The sequence below is a fragment of the Lissotriton helveticus genome, chromosome 5_1 (assembly GCF_964261635.1).
Source record: "Lissotriton helveticus chromosome 5_1, aLisHel1.1, whole genome shotgun sequence".
NCBI classification, from domain to species: domain Eukaryota; kingdom Metazoa; phylum Chordata; class Amphibia; order Caudata; family Salamandridae; genus Lissotriton; species Lissotriton helveticus.
This window is the reverse complement of record NC_136065.1, coordinates 458,236,371-458,254,664: the sequence shown is the minus strand read 5'-3', so window position 1 is coordinate 458,254,664 and position 18,294 is coordinate 458,236,371. Positions and strand designations below refer to the sequence as shown.

Genomic DNA, 18,294 nt, shown 5'->3' with positions numbered 1-18,294 from the left:
ACCCTCTTCACACATAGCCCAATCCAATACAAACACTCCTTCAACCATGCACTCTGATGAATGTGCCTATGGCCCTGATGTAAATCGCAGCGCCTCGTGACCCTGGCAGGAGTATGATGCTCTATATAAATGCTACAGTACAATGTATACCCTAGCCTTAGTTTCAGAAGTGAACCCCTCTCCCACATTTTTTTGGGAGTTTTATAATAACGCCAACTAGACCCGAAGGTATCAGAGCACTTTACATGAGCACCAGTTACGTTACAGACAGACACATTCATTTTTGTTAGGCACTGGGAGATTAAGTGATTTGTCCAGAATCACAGAATGTTGAGCATCCCTGCCGAGACTCAAACCCAGTTCCCCAGCTCCGAGCTCGACCGGCCTAGCCGTTAGGCCACATTGGTGTAACTTGTTTCCAAGGGTTTTCTTGACCATGTAGCCATTTCTCGTTGACGTCTGTAAAGAGAAGTAGGGATGTTGCTGTGGAGACAGGAATGAAGGAATAAAGTGGACTGTCCCTCCCAAGCACTAACACATTGCGATGCTTCCACTGGAGATGGTGCTCAGGGTTTTCATAGAGCAGATAAGTGTGCACATTGTTTGGAAAAGGTTGATAATCCCTGGGATGTCTCTATGCAATGGACAAGGAAAGGAAATATTATTATATTCAGGAAAGACAATTACTTGAACAGAGAGTCAACCCAGTGACAATTGTCTTTTAATGAAAATCTTGAAGTTCGCTTCCTCTGGACCATGTATTAAGATTAGGAGTAATGTGAGGGGGGATGGAAAGAAATACCTATTAAAATAATGACTTTTGTTACAAAGATCAAAAATGCATTCCTTTGGGTCTCCATCTTTGAAAAAGGGCTGCTTTACCTGGTACCAGGAGCCTGCAACATCATTACAGACTAGACCGACCCAATCGGTTCAGAGCTGAAAGGATTTGGGGTGCGACGCACAACAGAGGCTGGCCACAGTTCAATTTGTGCATTACACTATAATCAGCCTCTCCATGTGGGGTGCAAGGGATGATCAAAGCCCTGGCACCACAACAAGTTTAAATCTTTTCAACTCATGGCTTGTAATGAAGATGGAATCTGATTACTACTGCTGGGATGGGTGCCTGCATGGGACAAAGGGCCTCAGTACTGGCATTCGCATTCGCAAACCGTGACGTATTGTGGTAGCAAACAGTGGCCGGTGGAACCACTCTCTGGACCTCCTGATCTCAGCAGCATGCACAAGCAGAGTGTAAAGTGGCAGACTTTGATGGCTTACACTTTGCCAACAGTCTCTGTTTTCAGCAGGCTCTTGCGATTCCACTGTTTCCAACGAGTTTTACACTACCAGAGCTGGCTTCAGGGTGGTGTGACAGGTGCAGCCGCACTAGGCACTGATCCAAGGTGGAGGTGTGAGGGGGGTCGCTGACATCAGGGTGGGTGCTGTGTTGAGCAATAATTTACGATTTAAAAGCACCTGCCTCAGTTTTCCTTGTGCATCCAGTTGTCAGGCAGCAATAAAAATGTCAAGATAACTCGTGATTAATGTTCCTGCTAGAGAGGGAGATCAGGGTTTTGTGTGGCAGTTTTGACTCGCCATAAAGTAGCACAGAGGGTTAATATGCCTGCTGCAAAGAACTGATCTGTATTTTATGTGGACAGCTGAATGGATTATTAAAGCCAGCCCTTACCAGCGCTTTAAAACAAATGCAAGGCATGTGAGAGAGGGGCTGTGGCAAGAGTTAGGGCACTTTTGCGAGTGGAACTGAGGTAATACGAGGAGGAGGTCATGGGGGATGGAGGGGGGGGCGCCGAATAAGATTGTAGCACCGGGCGCCAACAGTGCTAAAGCCTGCCCTGTACGCTACACTTCTAACTGTACAGGGGGCGAAAGGCCCCTTGCGGTTTGCGATGCTTACTTTGTGATTCTGAATAATAATTCTATGCACTTTTGTGCATTACGAATTGTGAGTTTCCAGTCACAAAATCGTTGCTCTGTATTTGCAAATGAAATGATTTGGGCATTCGACCATTGTTGGCACACTCAGCGTGCTAACCCAGCCCTGTAGCTGGTTTAAAACGTGTGTCATGCGTACACGCACTGTGAGACAGACCAGGATATTTTGAGGCCTTCATTTAGAAAAGGTTAGGTAGTATAAAGTTGTGATGGAAGTGCAAAGTGCACCCATAACACGATCTCTCTATTTAGAGATATGTGGTATTACCGAATGAAAACACAGTAATGCCACTGTAGCTATTAGCAAGATTCTTATATTAACTATACCCACTTAAGTGTGGAAAAAAACGTGGGAAAATAACATTTCTGCACGCTACTTTCCACTTATTTCTAAATTCACTGTAATGCCAAAACTACGATTACATCAATGCCATAGCCCAGAGGTCTTCAAACTTTTGGATGCCGAGACCCCCCTGTCAACATTTTGAGGCGTAAGGACCCCCACCTGACAAAAACATCTAAACCTGTAGGCAGGGCTATTAGAATTATGAGGCAAGTGAGGACCAAACTACGCGACAGGCTTGACTAAATTGTGTGGGAAGAAAATGTAAGTAATGTTATGTGATGCCCCGTAATTTGGGATAGCATTGCTTCTTTATTTTGACATTTTTTACACACAGTAACACTGAGGAAAGAGTTCACCCCATCAGTACCCATTTATAACCAAAATACAGCAATTAACATCAGAAAGATTTCTAGTCAACCTTTGAGAAGGGGCTTCCACTCCGCAGGAATACGTGCTGCCACATTAAACGCTCACCTGGCCCTAGCCAGGAGAAGCAGGGGTCCCTTAAAAACCTGGCGGTTTTGTGCAGAGTTAAGCAGTTTACCCATGCAGCTTTCCTCTAACCCCCTCTCTTCCACCTCTCTCTCCTCTCCTAACCCCGGATCCCTCTCTCACTTTGGAGGCCATTTTCTTTCACCCCTTTTTACAACTTCTGAACTCTCCCCATTCAACCCCTCATTTCACCTTTAATCACCTCTTGCCATTCTCTCTTTTCACTGCCCTCATCGCGAACAGTCTCTCGCATTTATCTCATGGCCTCAATGGCCCTGTCACCACCTGTGCCCCTCAGCACTTCTCATTCCCCAGTCCCCCCATTCAACTTTCACATCTCCCCTTTGTTCTAACAGAAGCCCTCACCTTTGGCTCACACTCACTTCTTGCGTGTCCACACTTCTCAATGGCAATTCACATTTCTCCTCATCCCTGACCTTTTCAATCGAATTCTCTCACTCCCTTGCTGTCCTCTCTCATCCTCATCTCTCCTCACCAAGCATACGGGCCGGACCCGTATGCTCCTCTCGGCCTGTGCCACTCAGCTTATTATTCCCTAATTCAAGAAGGCATGAGTTGTCTATCTCGCTGTTTTGGTGCAGGCCGCGCATTTATGGAACTTGCACCCTCCTTTGCTTCGCTCCACCAAGAATCTATTATCCTTTAGGAAGATATAAAAACCTTTCTCTATGCTCTGTAGGTTACCCCATTTGGCAGGTTCTCCTTCTCCTTCTGTGTTTCTCATTTGCCTACAGGCAGCAGATGGTTATTAACCCCAGGACATCTTTTGGTAACAGTAGCACACTACAAATGTAAATGATAATAATAGCTAAAAGCAGGGGAGTCACTAGATCAGAAATCCGGAGGGGACTAACACTCCCAGCCAGGGCTGGTCCTAACACTGGTCGTACACGGTGCAACAGTCTTTTTTGGTGCCCCACCCACGTTCCCTCCTTCTCCATGAATTCCTTCACTGCCACTCACCAACAATGCACCTCATCTCTGTATAGCACCTTTCTGACAAACATTTCATTTTTTTATAGCGCTACTCAGTTTACTCACACTCGGTTCTGTGATCTGCATGGTACACGTTCTTTGTAGCAGGCACATTAACCCTTTGCACACTGTGTGGGTGACAAGAGTGCCCATGTGAGTGCACGGTGAGCGATGCAACAGTGCGAAAGTAGGGTAAGAGGAGTGACTGCAAGGTGAGTGAGGTGGCGTATGAATTTAGGTGAGAATGCAAGTTCAGAATGGGACGAATGAATGTATGATTACTGATTGGCTTGTTTGAGTGAGTTGCATATTGAGCACTGAGGGGGACAGGTGAGTGAGGTGTCAGAGGAGTGCAAGATGAGTAGTGTACTCGTGTGACTGCAGGGTGAGGTACAGGGTGAACAGCACAAGTGCATTGTGAGTGCAGAGTGATCATTGTGAGTGCAGGGTGAGTGGGTGAATGGTGTGAGTGCATGGTGATCAGTGTGAGTGCAGGGTGAACGTGAAAGTGAAGGGCGAGAATGAGGAGCGAGTTGTCTAAATGCAGGGTGCATTCCCAGAGACTAGAAGAAACTCATCATGTTATTGACGGTGGCGTAGGGTTTAAGATCTAAGTAAAACTATTGCGGCATTAATCAAGGGTGAAGGAAATAAATAATGTGCTGATCCTGCAACAAACTTACAGTCCTATGGTTAGGGTTTCCAGCAAGATTACTTTGATGGCCCAGTCGGTACAAAATTAAGCAGTCACCTAAAGCTGTATTTTCAGCACTTATCTGTGCATACTTTGAACAGCAAATATAAATAGAAAGCACTTTTAATTGTGTTCTAGGGCTGCCTCAATGATCCATGACTGACAAAGAGAAAAAAGTAACAAAAGTCACACAAGGAATGCATACATACTTTTGTATTTAAAAGTCTATTAAGTGTCAAGAGGAGGTCTTTCCAGGCTCTTTAAACAAAAAAAATGTAGGCATTTTTCTTTTGGAAACCCTACTTTATATTACTTTTCATTAAATGCATTCTCACAGTACAGCAGTAATTGTAAAATACAAATGTAAGGAACAGGCAGAGTGGGGGCCCAGGGGGTACTGGAACCAGGAAAAAAACTAAGCCTCTGTAACCAGATTACAAAGGCATGTAAATATGCAAATGGTCTTTAAAGACCTATGAAAAACGCAGGCGGCTGGAGATGACTCCAGACACTGCCCAGCCGAGCCCCCAGCAGCTCGAGATTTACTGCAGCAGCAGCCTGGCTGAAACACACGATGAGGGAGGAGGGGGGCTGAAGCCCTTGGGCCTGGGTAGAAGTGTAACTGTGAAGGCGTGACCTCCTTTGCATTACTCCACGGCCCCCCTGGGGGTCGCACCCCACAGTTTGAAGACCCCTGCCATAGCCGAATTGTGGTATTTACTAAGAATGGTCTGACATGTAGAGAAGCGCTCTAGTGGTTGCACGTCGCGTAATGACGCGATGTGCCGGCGGCCATTTTGGGGCTGCGCGCGCAGCTTGTGGAGAGAGCGCGAAAGCTGGAGGACGAGCGCATCGGCTCGGCGCTCCTATTGCTGTATTGCTTAATAAAGATAGCGTACATCCACAACACAGTTTCCTGTGGTCATTTATGCAGCCCTGCAACATTACAATGGCGACGAGGGTTTGGGATTAGCAGAAAGACCACGAGAAAACACTGGAAAGTCAGCAGAGAACACAGGAGACAGAAGCAATTGCCCTACTGACCCAGCCCCATGGACAACCACCACGCGGAGGTTCGCAAGTAAGAAACCACGCAGGCAAACAGCATTTAGGAGCGCGGCAGAGCCCACAGTGCCCCCGCCGCACCCAGCAAGTGCGCAGCAGGAGGGAAATAAATAGGAGGCACGCAGGAGGCCAGGACGACCAGAGGCCGAGTGAACCAGCCACATAGAGTGTCAGAGCTGGCTACCTCAGGGAGGAGTGAAGGGGCAGCCACCGGAAGCCCCTAGTCGCATTTGGAGAAACAAGAAAGAGACAGCGCTCAAGGCAGTCCTAACAGTTACAGCGGCACGCCACCCACAGAACGGCGGGAAAGGATTGGCCTAAGGGGTTGGCCTAACGGCTAAGGCGCTCGACCTCGGACCTGGGGATCTGGGTTCGAGTCTCGGTAACGACGCCAAAAACCCCCTGTGATTCTGGGCAAATCACTTAATCTCCCCGTGCCTAAAATGAAAGTGTGTCCTCATGTAACGTAACTGGTGCTATGTAAAGCGCTCTGATAACTGATTCGGTTTGGTTCTAGTTCGCGCTATATAAAACTCTGCAAAAGAAAAAAAAAAGTATGTGTGCACAGGCGGCGTTCGCGACAGCTCCTGTACAATTCTTACCCAAACCGGGGGAACCCCTCATGAAGTGGGAAGATTGGAGATACTATATTGACAATTTCATTGAAGTGCTTGAAGATGAAAATGATGAAAAGTTCACCAGTAAGAGGAAGAAGCGGATTCTGTTACATAATCTAGGCCCGGAGGGGCTCAGAATCTTCAAGAACCTGGTGCCTAAACAACGAGGGAGCACAGATGATGATGTGTATGCGCACGCTATCGACGACCTGAATGATCACTATAAACCAGCGGTGTGTGTATCAATTGACATGTTTAATTTCCAACAAAGGAAGCAACGACCAGGGGAATCAGTGGAAGAGTACGTGGCGGCGCTGAGAAAATTGGCAGCCACATGCAAATATGATACGTTCCAAGATGAATTCATCAAGGATCAGATTGTGATGCATACCACGAGCACCGCCGTGCAGGATAAGCTGTGGGCGAGAGGCGACGTCTCGCTAAAGGAGGTAATGGTGATAGTAAAGAGGGCAGAATTGGCGCGAAAGTGCGCAGAGGCGGCGAAGAGAGAAACAACGGTCAGCCCGATGGTCAATAGGGTGGAAGATGAAGAGCCTCGCAAGGACTACAGAAACAAGGGATCCTCGTTGAAGGGACCACACAAGTGGCAAGGCAACCCGAGACCCCCGGAGAAACAGACGGGTAACAAGAAGAACGCCTGTTATAGATGTGGGAGCTGGTCCCATGAAGCGCATAACCGGAAGTGCCTGGCATTCCGAGCCAAATGTATGTACTGCGGAATCGTGGGGCACTACGAAAAGGTGTGCCGTAGGAAATCATCCAGAAGCGTGGTGAAATACATTGAGCAAGATCAAGAGGACCGAGAGGAGAGCGCAGATGAAGATGTTGACACCGTACTTTGCATCTACGACCAAGTACTAAGCGTAGACAACAAAAGGTCAACCAAGCCGGTGCTGGACATGACGATCGGAGGAGTGCCAATAAGCATAGTGGCAGACACTGGTTCGCCCTACACCATAGTCCAGAGAGCGGTATGGAACGAAACATTCAAGCCACACCTGGGCCCAGACCTGGAACGACTAGACATCCGGCCAGTCACGTACAATGGAGATCGCATACCCATGTTAGGATTCAGGCCGCTAAAGTTTGAATTCAGAGGATGCAGCGCACATTGTAAGCTGTACATATCGGAAAGGGGACCATCTGTACTGGGGTGGCTAGACCAGGGCGACCTGGGCATCAAGTTGAATCCAGGTGGAAAAGAACAGATACTGCTCACAGAACCTGAGGCGTGGCCAGACCTGGACAGGTGGAAAAGAGATTTCCCCAAAGTATTTGGAGGCACAGTAGGAAAACTAGAAAAATTTGCCCACAAGATAGTACTCAAAGAGGAAGCCGTGCCAGTATCTCACAAGGTGAGAAACATACCACTGGCAGTGAAAGAGGCAGTGCAAGAAGAACTGCAAGAGCTCGAAAGGAAGGGGATCATTGAACCCATCACGTGCGCTGAATGGTTGGCGCCATTGGTAGTCGTCATGAAGCCCAGTGGGAAGGTCAGGCTATGTGTTGACCTGCGAGAATTGAATAAAAATATTGTCGTGGAAAAGTTCCCCTTGCCAAGGATCGAAGAGATGCTAGCCAAAACGCGAGGAATCAAGTGGTACTCAACCATAGACTTGACCTCAGCATATCACCAGATTGCCTTACACCCGGAGAGCAGAAGTTTGACGTCGTTCATCACTCCCTTCGGGTGCTACCAATTCAAGCGCATGCCGTTCGGCCTCGCATCGGCGGCGGCGGTGTTCCAAAAACTAATGCACCAGCTGTTTAAGAACATGGATGGCATCCAGTATTTCCAGGATGACATTCTGGTGATGGGTCGAGACAAGTTAGACCACGATGTGAAGCTAAACAAAGTACTGAAAGTCTTAGAGACTAAGGGACTCACGGCAGAGTGGGCAAAGTGCCGGCTGGGCATGGAATCTGTGACCTACCTCGGGCATGAGATCGGGGTGCAGGGCATCACGCAAAAGACTGAAAATGTGAAAGCAATCTGTGGAGAGCCACCACCCACCAGTAAAGAGGAAGTGAGGTAATTTCTTGGAATGGCCGAATACCATAGTAAGTTCGTCCAGCATTTCGCGACAAAGACACACCACCTGAGGAGGCTGACGAGAGAGAGCTCGGCGTTTTGCTAGACAGAGGAGGCACAAAGAGAATTTGAGGTCATCAAACAAGACGTTGTGGGAGCCATACCACTCAAGGGATACGACCCTCAAAGCAGAACAATACTTACAACGGACGCCAGCGACAAGGGGTTGGGCGCGGTCTTGATGCAAGATCGCGGGCAAGGAGTGATGGAAACCCTTAGTTTTGCCTCACGCACGTTGAGTGACACAGAAAGAAAATATAGTGTCATCGAAAAGGAAATGCTGGCGGTCGTATGGGCGACAACAAGGTTCAGACAATTCCTGTGGGGCACACGATTCCAATTAGGACGGACCACAAACCTTTGGTCAAGGTACTAAGGTCAAGTGGACATGCGAGTGCTACGCCCAGGATTTCAAAGATGACATTAAAACTACTGGAATTTAGATATGACGTTGAGTACATTCCTGGCAGCAGGAACAGAGTGGCAGACTACTTAAGCAGAGCGGCGGCCATGGAACCGGAAGAGACAGACCAAGCAGGAGAAGAAGAAATGGTGGCCCTGATGGATGATCAGGAAAGGGTTATCAGTAACCAAGAATGGAGCGAGGCCTACAAGGAGGACGTCACTTTGCAGGAAGTGACAACACACATCACGAAGGGATGGCCCAACAAAAGACACATTAAGGAGGAGTTAAGACCGTACTATGAAGTCAGAGAGGAACTATCAGTGGGCGATCAAGGAGTTTTCGTTTACAGAGGAGACAAGGTCATCCCTCCAACAGGCATAATTCACAATCTACTAACCATACTCCATGAGGGCCATCTGGGGATAGGAAAAATGAAGTCGCGTACCAAGCAAAATTACTGGTGGTCAGGCATGGACCTACGGACCGAAAGGCATGTAAGGGAGTGCCTGCAATGCCAGGGAGCGGACAAGACACTAAAACCCCTGAGACCAGCATTGGGGAAATTTGACCCCCCACAGAACCCGTGGGAAGATCTGTCCATAGACATTTTGGGCCCAATCCTAGACGGACAAGGAGTTCAAAGGTACATATGCGTACTCATCGACAGATACTCGAAGTGGCCCGAATTGATGGTGGAGGAGAACATGGACACAGAGACAATATTGAAATTCTTGACCGACACGTTTGTGAGAGAAGGCATCCCGAAAACCATCTTGAGTGACAATGGCCCCCAATTTACCTCTGACAAGTGGAGCAGTTTCATGGAAAGAAATGGCATTCTCTCCAAACACACTTCGATATATCACCCTGCAGGAAATGGGTTGGTGGAACGTTTCAACCGAGTAGTGATGGGGTCAGTTCAGGCTGCGATATCAAGCAACAAAGACTGGGAAAAGGAAATATGGCACATGGTTTGGGCGTACCGCATCACCCCCACCGGGACGGGATATAGTCCCTTCCAGATATTGAGGGGCCGAGACCCCTTGTACCGGAATTTATATAGCGCAAATCACCAAGCGGTTTCTAAGCGCTTGCTTAGGGAACCCGTCCTGGTATTCCCCTGTGAGATAACCCCGGCAGGGTATCCGCAAGGTGAAAGCCAGGCATCCCGCCGCGAGGAGCCATTGTGGAGATTAAGCAAGCTATTGCCCAGAGTCGCAGAGTGTGAACCCATGAATCGAGTAGGCACCGGAGCGAGAATTGTCGAGTCCATGGACATTTTAGGACTCAAGACCCCGCCGAGCCGGGAATTGAACCCTGGTCCCAGGCTGACCTCTGCTTCCAGGTCTGCCTCCTCTAACCAGTGAGCCACACTTCTCCACCCTTCACAAAGGACAACAGAGCATGGAAAAAAAAAACATAACGAGCAAGTGGTCTCCTGCAGTGGTCCAGGCAAACTTGAAGAAGGCACAGGAAATATATGCCAAACATTACAACAGGCGTAGGAACGTGAAAGACACTGGGCTAGAAGAAGGCGAATGGGTGCGAGTTAAGCTGGCGACGTTGCAAAGGAAGGGGGACAGTAAGTACAGCAAACCCTTGCAAGTCAAAGAGGTGTACGACAGAGCAGCCTTGTTGAGTGATGGAAATGTATGGTCTCAGGACCGCATGGCAAGGTGCAACAAAGTACTACAGTGGAGTCTAGCGGGCTCAGAGTTAGGAGAGGAGGAAGAACCCGACACTGAGCAGGAACGAAATGATGAGGACATGGATTCGAGTAAGAGAGAAATGAGTGAAGGACTAGGCAACAACAACAGCCAGAGAGCAGCGAAGGGAACGAGCATGAGGAGGACAGCGGAGAGTGCAATCGCGCCGAGCAATGCCGGTGGTGATGCAGAGACCCAAGAGAGGGAGACCACGCCTGCCCCGGTGAGATGTACCCGGAGTGGTAGGACAGTAATGAGACCATCCCGGTTTCAAGACTTCGATATGAGCGACGGACTGTAAGTTACAAAAGTTTCACTGTTTGGAAAAAAGGTCGATATGTAGAGAAGCGCTCTAGTGGTTGTACGTTGCGTAATGACGCGACGTGCCGGCGGCCATTTTGGGGCTGCGTGCGCAGCTTGTGGAGAGAGCGCGAAAGCCGGAGGACGAGCGCATCGGCTCGGCGCTCCTATTGCTGTATTGCTTAATAAATATAGCGTACTTCCACAACACAGTTTCCTGTGGTCATTTATGCAGCCCTGCAACATTACATGACAGTCTCCAAATGACCAGCTCAGTGTTATGGAACTCCAAAAATCTTTGGCGGCATTATCAGTAACAAAAACCTGACCTAAGCTCATCTGCATGGCCTTTAAATTAAAGTAAGGACTCCGAAGGGAGCCTGGCCCTTACTGGGGCCGGGCCAGTTCTAGGAATTGCCTTTTATTACTAAAAACCCCACCTGGTTCCCTCATCCTGCCTTTGAATTAGTACAGCACCCCTCAATAATAGCAAAAGCCTGTCCTCGGCACGTGCAGGCATGGCTTTCCCATAATGCACAGCGCTCACACAGAAGGTTTCACAGGAGCTCCAGCAGTGATAGCAGGTCCCGCCTATCGACGGTGTGTGTGTTGCACACGTTGACACACTTTCACACCCTGATAGCTGTCATGGCACAGGCAGCTGGTGGCACACATGCGAGCCCTGGCACAACCCCCATCGTGAAGCAAGCTGATACAGACAAGGAGGCACAGGCGCTGGGATACAGATGCGTTGTCACTGGGGCCGGGACACACAGACATTGTGATAGGAGCACGCGCCTGAGACGGATATAGGCAGACACAACCTCTGAGAGTGTGTCACAGAGACAGAGACGATTTAAGGCATGGGCAAAGTGGGCTCTGGCTCAGGTCCCCACCCTTTCAGGGGGCCCCTTGATAGAGCATTTGGCATCGAGCAGAGCCGATAGCGGTCACATTTATGCAACTTGTATCGCCTGCGAGCGCGTGATCTGTTGACACGCCACCTTCAAAGTACTGATGGTTGCTGGTATGCTACTTTCGGGCAGCCATCAGGTCGTCTGAATTAAGAAAAACAAAACCCAAATTAGAAACCCCAAACCTGCCCTGACGAATTTGCTAAAGTAACAGCAATGAAACATGTTGGCATCATTTAAGTATGGTATAATTTGAAACCATTTTTAATTTGGACTACTTGCAGCAGCAGAATAAAGTTATTAGAGCTAGCAAGTGGGTCCACATTTTAATTGCGGTGGCTAGTGCTCTGGCCATTGATGGGGTTTTAGATGCACACACTCACTTTTGTTAGTTTTTGATAGAGATGAGTGGTGGGTTAGACCACATGTATGGCACTCCACATTAGTTGACACTTATTAAAAAAAATTGTTATAATTATTTGGGTGTTTTTCTTTGTTTGTTTTGCCACAACAAGGAGAGAGCGACCAATGATGAGAAGTGGGTAAACTGGCAATTCCAGGCCAGGAACCCCCTCGGGTGTTACTACCGTGAGGCGCTCTCTCTTTGTCCTCACATTTTTTCACTTTAAGTTTATAGTGGGAATTAGATACGACCGGAGTAGACTTTGTAGTACACACACCATGACCTGTTGATTAGTGTTAAGTATACACTTTTTGAGTTAGAGTATGACATTTTGAGCAACTCGACTCCAGGTACATTTGATATGTTGGTGTCAGTTGGAGGAGGTATTTATTGTTGAATACTGACTGAGTGGGGGGCTGCCTCCTCCTTCTTAATACCTTTCCCCCTTGAGCTCCTTGTGTTGGTTTTGGCCCCTTGATAGAGCAAGCTCTGTTCTGCAGAGTTGTGCCCTGATGGCCTCCAATAACTTTTAAACAGATTTTTTCAAATACCGTTTTCCTTAAAAAAAATGTTTAATGTGGGTGATGTGTGAGTCTATCACAGACATTTTGCACAGAAATGTTTTGATCAAGTTGCATGCAACATGTATAAAATTTTTAGCCCAAAACAGGACCTCACATATTCGCATGTCATGGAGATTATTTGCAATAATATTAGAGAGTGGCTGCCCAAGAGGGTATGAACGAGCTGAAATGGATCAGAAATTCAAGACTGTTTTGCTATCAAACATAGCAGTAACAGGGACCTGTTACGATACTTTAGCCTAGATTGTGTGCCAAATGTGAGAGGTTGGAATCATGTTACATAATCGACTTGCAAACTAAATCCCCTAACGGATTGAATGGGGGGGAGGAATTAACTGTTCATTTAGGAAATTGATATATTTGGATTATTCTGTTGTATTTTGTGTGGACAGTTTGAGAGATGAGTATTGTTATGACTCGCTTTTTGATTATCTGCATTGCTTAAAGAACATGTCTAGATCAGCGAATACATGGTAAAACTGTGGGGAATTGAGGGCTTTTTTCCTGTGCAGCTTTATTTTTAAAGCTGCCATTGCCGATCCACGGCGAGATTGTGATTATATTACGTTGGACTTCAAATATTTCATGTAAAAACTTTTTACACTGTGATGCGGAGATTATTTCTGATATGTATAATTTGGAATGCATTTTGAAGCCTGTAATTGAGATTGCCTCTTTAAAGATGGCGCGTCTTTTCCGTGCATTAGCCCGTTGTCTATTTCCATGTATTAGGCACAAAGTTTAAAAATGGCGGCAATTAGCGTTTTAAATGAATTACACTGACGAAGGAAGACATTCCGAAAACGCGTCTGCTGAATAAACGCCTCTGAATGATATTTTAAGCCCTGTGAGTGCCGTCTTTCTTTCTTTAATCAGAGAGGATTTTGGAGCGCTATTATTATGCGGAGCACAACCGCGATATCGGCACCCGTAACGAGAGTGCCCCGCATTTAGTGCAACGAGGAGCAATATATATATATATATATATTTATTATTTTTTTTGTTTGTTTGTTTATTTGTTTGTGAACTTAAAAATAACAATCATTTGCTTACTTGTTTGATGACTGTTTGTTTCTCTATTTTTTGTTTACTTTTTTGGGGTTCAAATCATCAAAAATGTTTAGGCTGGAGTCCACAGCTCTAGCAACCACAGAGTGGGGGTCCACGGATTCCAAAAATGATTCAATAGGGGTCACGGTAAAGATTAAGTGGGGGTGCTCAGAAGTCAAAAGGTTAAGAACCACTGCTTAGGATATGTGTGCACTATGTACATTTTATTTAATTTCTTTTCACAATAATACTAGGAGTGGGATACATGGACAAACTTGGAAAAGCAAACATTAGGGGACATGTAAACTGGGACTAGGAGACACAGACTCTAATGCTGGGAGACACTAGGACAAGAAGAAAAAGACAGTAATGTGGGGACTGGCACAGACGAACACTGGGGATGAGAAACATGTTCTGAAAATAGGAGACAAATAAACGGAGAGAGAAACATGGACACTGGGGCATTGAAACATTAGCAACGAAGCAAGGAAATGCAGATTGAATCAGAGACACACTGAAATACAAAGACAAGAGAACAGGCAATGGGACATAGATAGAAGGAAGCAGGTGCTAAGGAAGCAGGCAGATGAGTAGAACAACACTGGAGAAATGAAACAAAGAGCAGAAAGAAACTGAAAGTGGGACAGAGGCACAGCCATAGAAGGGAAAATACAGAAATGGAGAGTGGAGCATGGATGTGCAAACACAGGGGCAAGTTGACACATGCACTGATACTGTGATGGGGGCCTGGGCAAAGAATCTGAGTCTTGGACACAATGGCACAGGGAATGTGAAGACACAGGCTCTGGCATTGTATACAGGCATTGGGGCAGGGAGATATGGATACACACTTTTTTAGGAAGGCTGCAAGACCCAACCCCTCCAAAGAGGGATTGCCACAAGGTAACCCATATACTCATAATGGAGATCTCACCGTCTGCATACCTGGTGTGATGGGGAAGGTCACAAGACCTAACAGCCACCCTCACGGCTACATTGTAGGGAAAGCATAACTGCAGAGCATATGCCCACACGGTGATGGGGAAAGTCGCTAGACCCCACACCTCTGCAGAGCGCTGCAATACGTATTCCCATAACTGATGAGAACATGGCTCTATGTCCATACAAAGCAAACACAAGGAGATGATGGACAGAGCATTGAAACGTTTCAGACACTCACCCCCAGTCACACATCTGGGTTGAATCCATCATTGTTGTTTAGCTCACTTCGCCACCCCAGTTCAGACCCAGCCATATGGAAATCAGTCTTGACCCTGTTAATTGTGGGAACAGTCCAGTCCGTGCTGCCAAGCCAGGTCTTCCCTGGACCAGAAACAAGCATCCTGGGCCCGGTTTCAGGGTAACACCCCTTATCAGCACATCTGTCCAGACACACAGGTTTGGGAAGCCCCTTAGTTCTTAGTTGCTCCTATTGTAGGGAAATCCTCAACTAGCAGACAACACTTTCCTAAGTAAAATACATTGGCTGATTAGTGCAGCCTACATGATGGAATGCTTGTTTCAAAAGGCCCCATTTTAAAATCACCTACCCGGATTACCCCATCAGCACATCCAGTGACAAGGACACTGCGGGGATCCCATTCGTGCAGTTCAGAGAAGCAGCAACATAAGATGTCCTTTTCTGGGCTTCCAGCAGAAGTAATACTAGTGAGAGGCTGGCCATTGATGGTCCACAGATGCAAAGAGGACCCAGCACAGGACAGAATGTGACCCTGAAAAATAGGAAGAAAATTCACTTACAGCAGAGACGAAATGAATGCCCCAAAACAGAAGAGGTACAGCCACTCAAGAGGCTCACCCTTGCCTCTTTCTTCCTCAGAGGCCAGAGCAATATTTGGGTAGCATTGTTGATGTTAACTGGAAGGAGAATTGCGAATCACTGCAGTGGAACTGCTGGGTTAACGTTGTGACCTTCATAGGGTTGGGGTCATTAGTGAGTTAGTGGGATGTGTTTGTGTTAGTGGGGTGTGTGTGTGTGTGTGTGTGTTAGTGGTGTGTGTGTATGTGTGTGTGTGTGTGCGTGCGTGTTAACCAATAGGGAGTGATGAATAACAATGATAACATTGGGGGTGGTAAGAGTGGAAATTAGTGTAGCACATTCTAGGACTCTGCTAATTTTGGGCCAGAGTGATGGGGCCCTTGAAGAGTTGCTGGCTTCAGTACAGCAGTCCTAAGAGGGCCCAGTGAGTGTCTCAGAGCCATCACTAGAGCCTGGAAGTTGTAGATGGAACAATGATAAGGAGTTGGGCATTCAGTGGTGGGGTATTAGAGTGTTAGTGGGGATACAATGTCTATATCCTTGAGTGTTATTGGGGTGTTCTGGTGTAGCCATCACAAGAGTGGTATTAGGAATCAGTGCTGTGGACTTAAAAGTGTAAGCAAAGTCAAGGAAGAAGTTCTGGGAGCGTTGGTGGGTGTCAGTGTGAGAATCCTCGAAGTGTTACCTGACGAACAGTGCTAATGGCCTTAAAGTGTTAATATGAGATCATTGTAGAAGTCCTTGGATAATTGAATGGAGTTATAGTGCTAGTGGTGAAGGTGCAGAGCTGTGGACTTCTAATGTTAGTGGAGTCTGTGATGAGTCCCTTGCAGTGTCAATGTGTGTTGCTTTTGGGTAATTTCATTTGGTGTATTTTGGGGTCAATGGTGGTGCACTTGTAGGGCTACTGAGGTGTCAATGCTCGGGTAGGCCCTTTCATGTTTAGAGAAGGTCAATGCACCTCGGGGCTCTAGTGGGTTTCAATGCTGGGATCAGTGCTGGGTCATTGTGAAGATCAGTACTGGGGCCACAGAGAGCTTCGTGTTGAGTCTGTGCTAAGGCCGTGGGCACACACAAGGTTCAGTGCTCAACACTCATGTCATTGAACATGATCCATGCCTGTGTGTAGATACAGGGCCACAGGTGAATCATCGCTGATCAGTGAACAGTAGGAGGAAATACATGCAAGAGCCTTACACTGGCATCGCTGATGGCCACCGCAGAGATCTGGGAGGCGTGTCCCGGCAGCTGACACACGTAGGCGAGGAGATTCAGGTCCCAGATGATGCAGGTTCTGTCTGATGAGCCACTGACAAGGACACCATACGGGGAGGAAGCTGCCAGGCATGTCACTGCCTTCTTATGTCCATACAACACCTGTTGGGAAATTTAAAAGAAGGTGTGTCCATTACTGTCAACGTCTTCCATTACACAACCTAGGAGCGCAAGATGAAGAAATAAAATGAAGATGGACAGAGAGATTGATCACAAGAGTAGGAAGGGATTGCAGAGTCCTGATGCAATAAATGCAGGGTTTGAACAGAAACAGGGGCGACTTTAGGACAGTGCGACCTCCTTCACAGGTCAGCCGCACTGGGCGCTGACCGGTGAAGGAGGCACTGACCTCAGGATGCGGTTGCTGTCTTTAGCAATAAGTTATGATTGGAGAGATGAAGGGTACTTTTGCCCAGTGGTAGTGAGAGAATCCAAGGAGGTGGTCGTAGGGCGTGGGGGCTCAAAAATGATTGTCGCACAGGGTGCCACCAGCGCTTTACCCCACCCAGAATAGAAAGGAAGGGCAGCCCCTCTGTTAGGGATCATGGAGCTCAGAAATTCACTACAGAGGACGGATGAGACCTTCTGTTAAAGGAAAGTCATTTCATTGGTAACCTTTACTCAGTGTCCCGAGGCAAATAGGTAAATCCGAGGACCATGTGTGAGACAAGTACTGACAAGGCAAATGCAAGTCTAGATCTTTGGCATGCAATCAATGGGCCTGTGGAGCTCATTATACACACAGCATGTGGATAACCACACAATTGGAGGTACATGATTCAGTAGATACAGCAGAGAGAGCCAGGGGCTTCCTGCAATGCTAAAATGAACAAGACAGATCAAGGCATCGGAGATACAGTGATTGGATATCAGATATAACAAAACGAGGCACACAGGCCAGGAGATACTGTTTGAAGACTATAATGATCAGGGGGAGCGTCAATATCAACACGACCACTCAAAAATAATGGAGTAAAGGTCGTGTAGAAGATGACAATCAACTCTGGGCACTTGTTCCTGAACATTGTGGGCCTGATTACGACTATGGCGCCGGGTCCACCCATCATCGCACCACCAAAGCTGTGGTCAGACCACCCGCCAGATTAGGCATTTCCTCCTGTCTGGTGGGCTGGTTTTTTACATTTCCACGGCAGTGCCTAGAAGGGGCACCGCAATGGGAATGCCAAAAATGGTTCCTGCACGGCAGGGCCTACAAAGTCCATGCTGTGCAAGATCTGGTGTGCATGCACACAAGGGGGACATATTGGGCCCCTGTGTGCGCATCAACGGGGTGCAGAGGCCTGCATGGCCCCCTCTGCCAGGGTTTTCATGGAGTGGGAAGCGCCATAAAAATCCTAGCGGAGAGAAAACTCCTAATATGCTTGGCTGGACCGCAGCGGTCCTGCCAAGCATATTGATGCCTCTACACCACTGCAACAGCACCAGGGAAGGGCAGTTCCGTTGCGGGTGGGGCGGGGGCAATGGTGGTCCGACCGCTCAAATTGTAATTTGGCTGTCTGGGGACCTCCCCCGCTGCGACTCCATGAGTCCCCGACTCGTATTTGGCCCCAGACTCGTAATCGGTCCCTAT

General features: G+C 47.6%; 1 protein-coding gene across 2 annotated transcripts in view; it reads right to left on the bottom strand.

The window, feature by feature from the left end:
• Positions 1-18,294, bottom strand: part of WDFY4 (WDFY family member 4) — a 1,018,342-nt gene that overhangs the window by 18,020 nt on the left and 982,028 nt on the right. For both annotated transcript variants that reach the window (XM_078642707.1, XM_078642708.1), the window contains 2 exons: positions 16,626-16,805; positions 15,199-15,381 (listed from right to left, as the gene is read on the bottom strand). In XM_078642707.1, the coding sequence (XP_078498833.1) occupies positions 15,199-15,381; positions 16,626-16,805 (363 nt within the window). The remainder of the gene's footprint in view (positions 1-15,198; positions 15,382-16,625; positions 16,806-18,294) is intronic.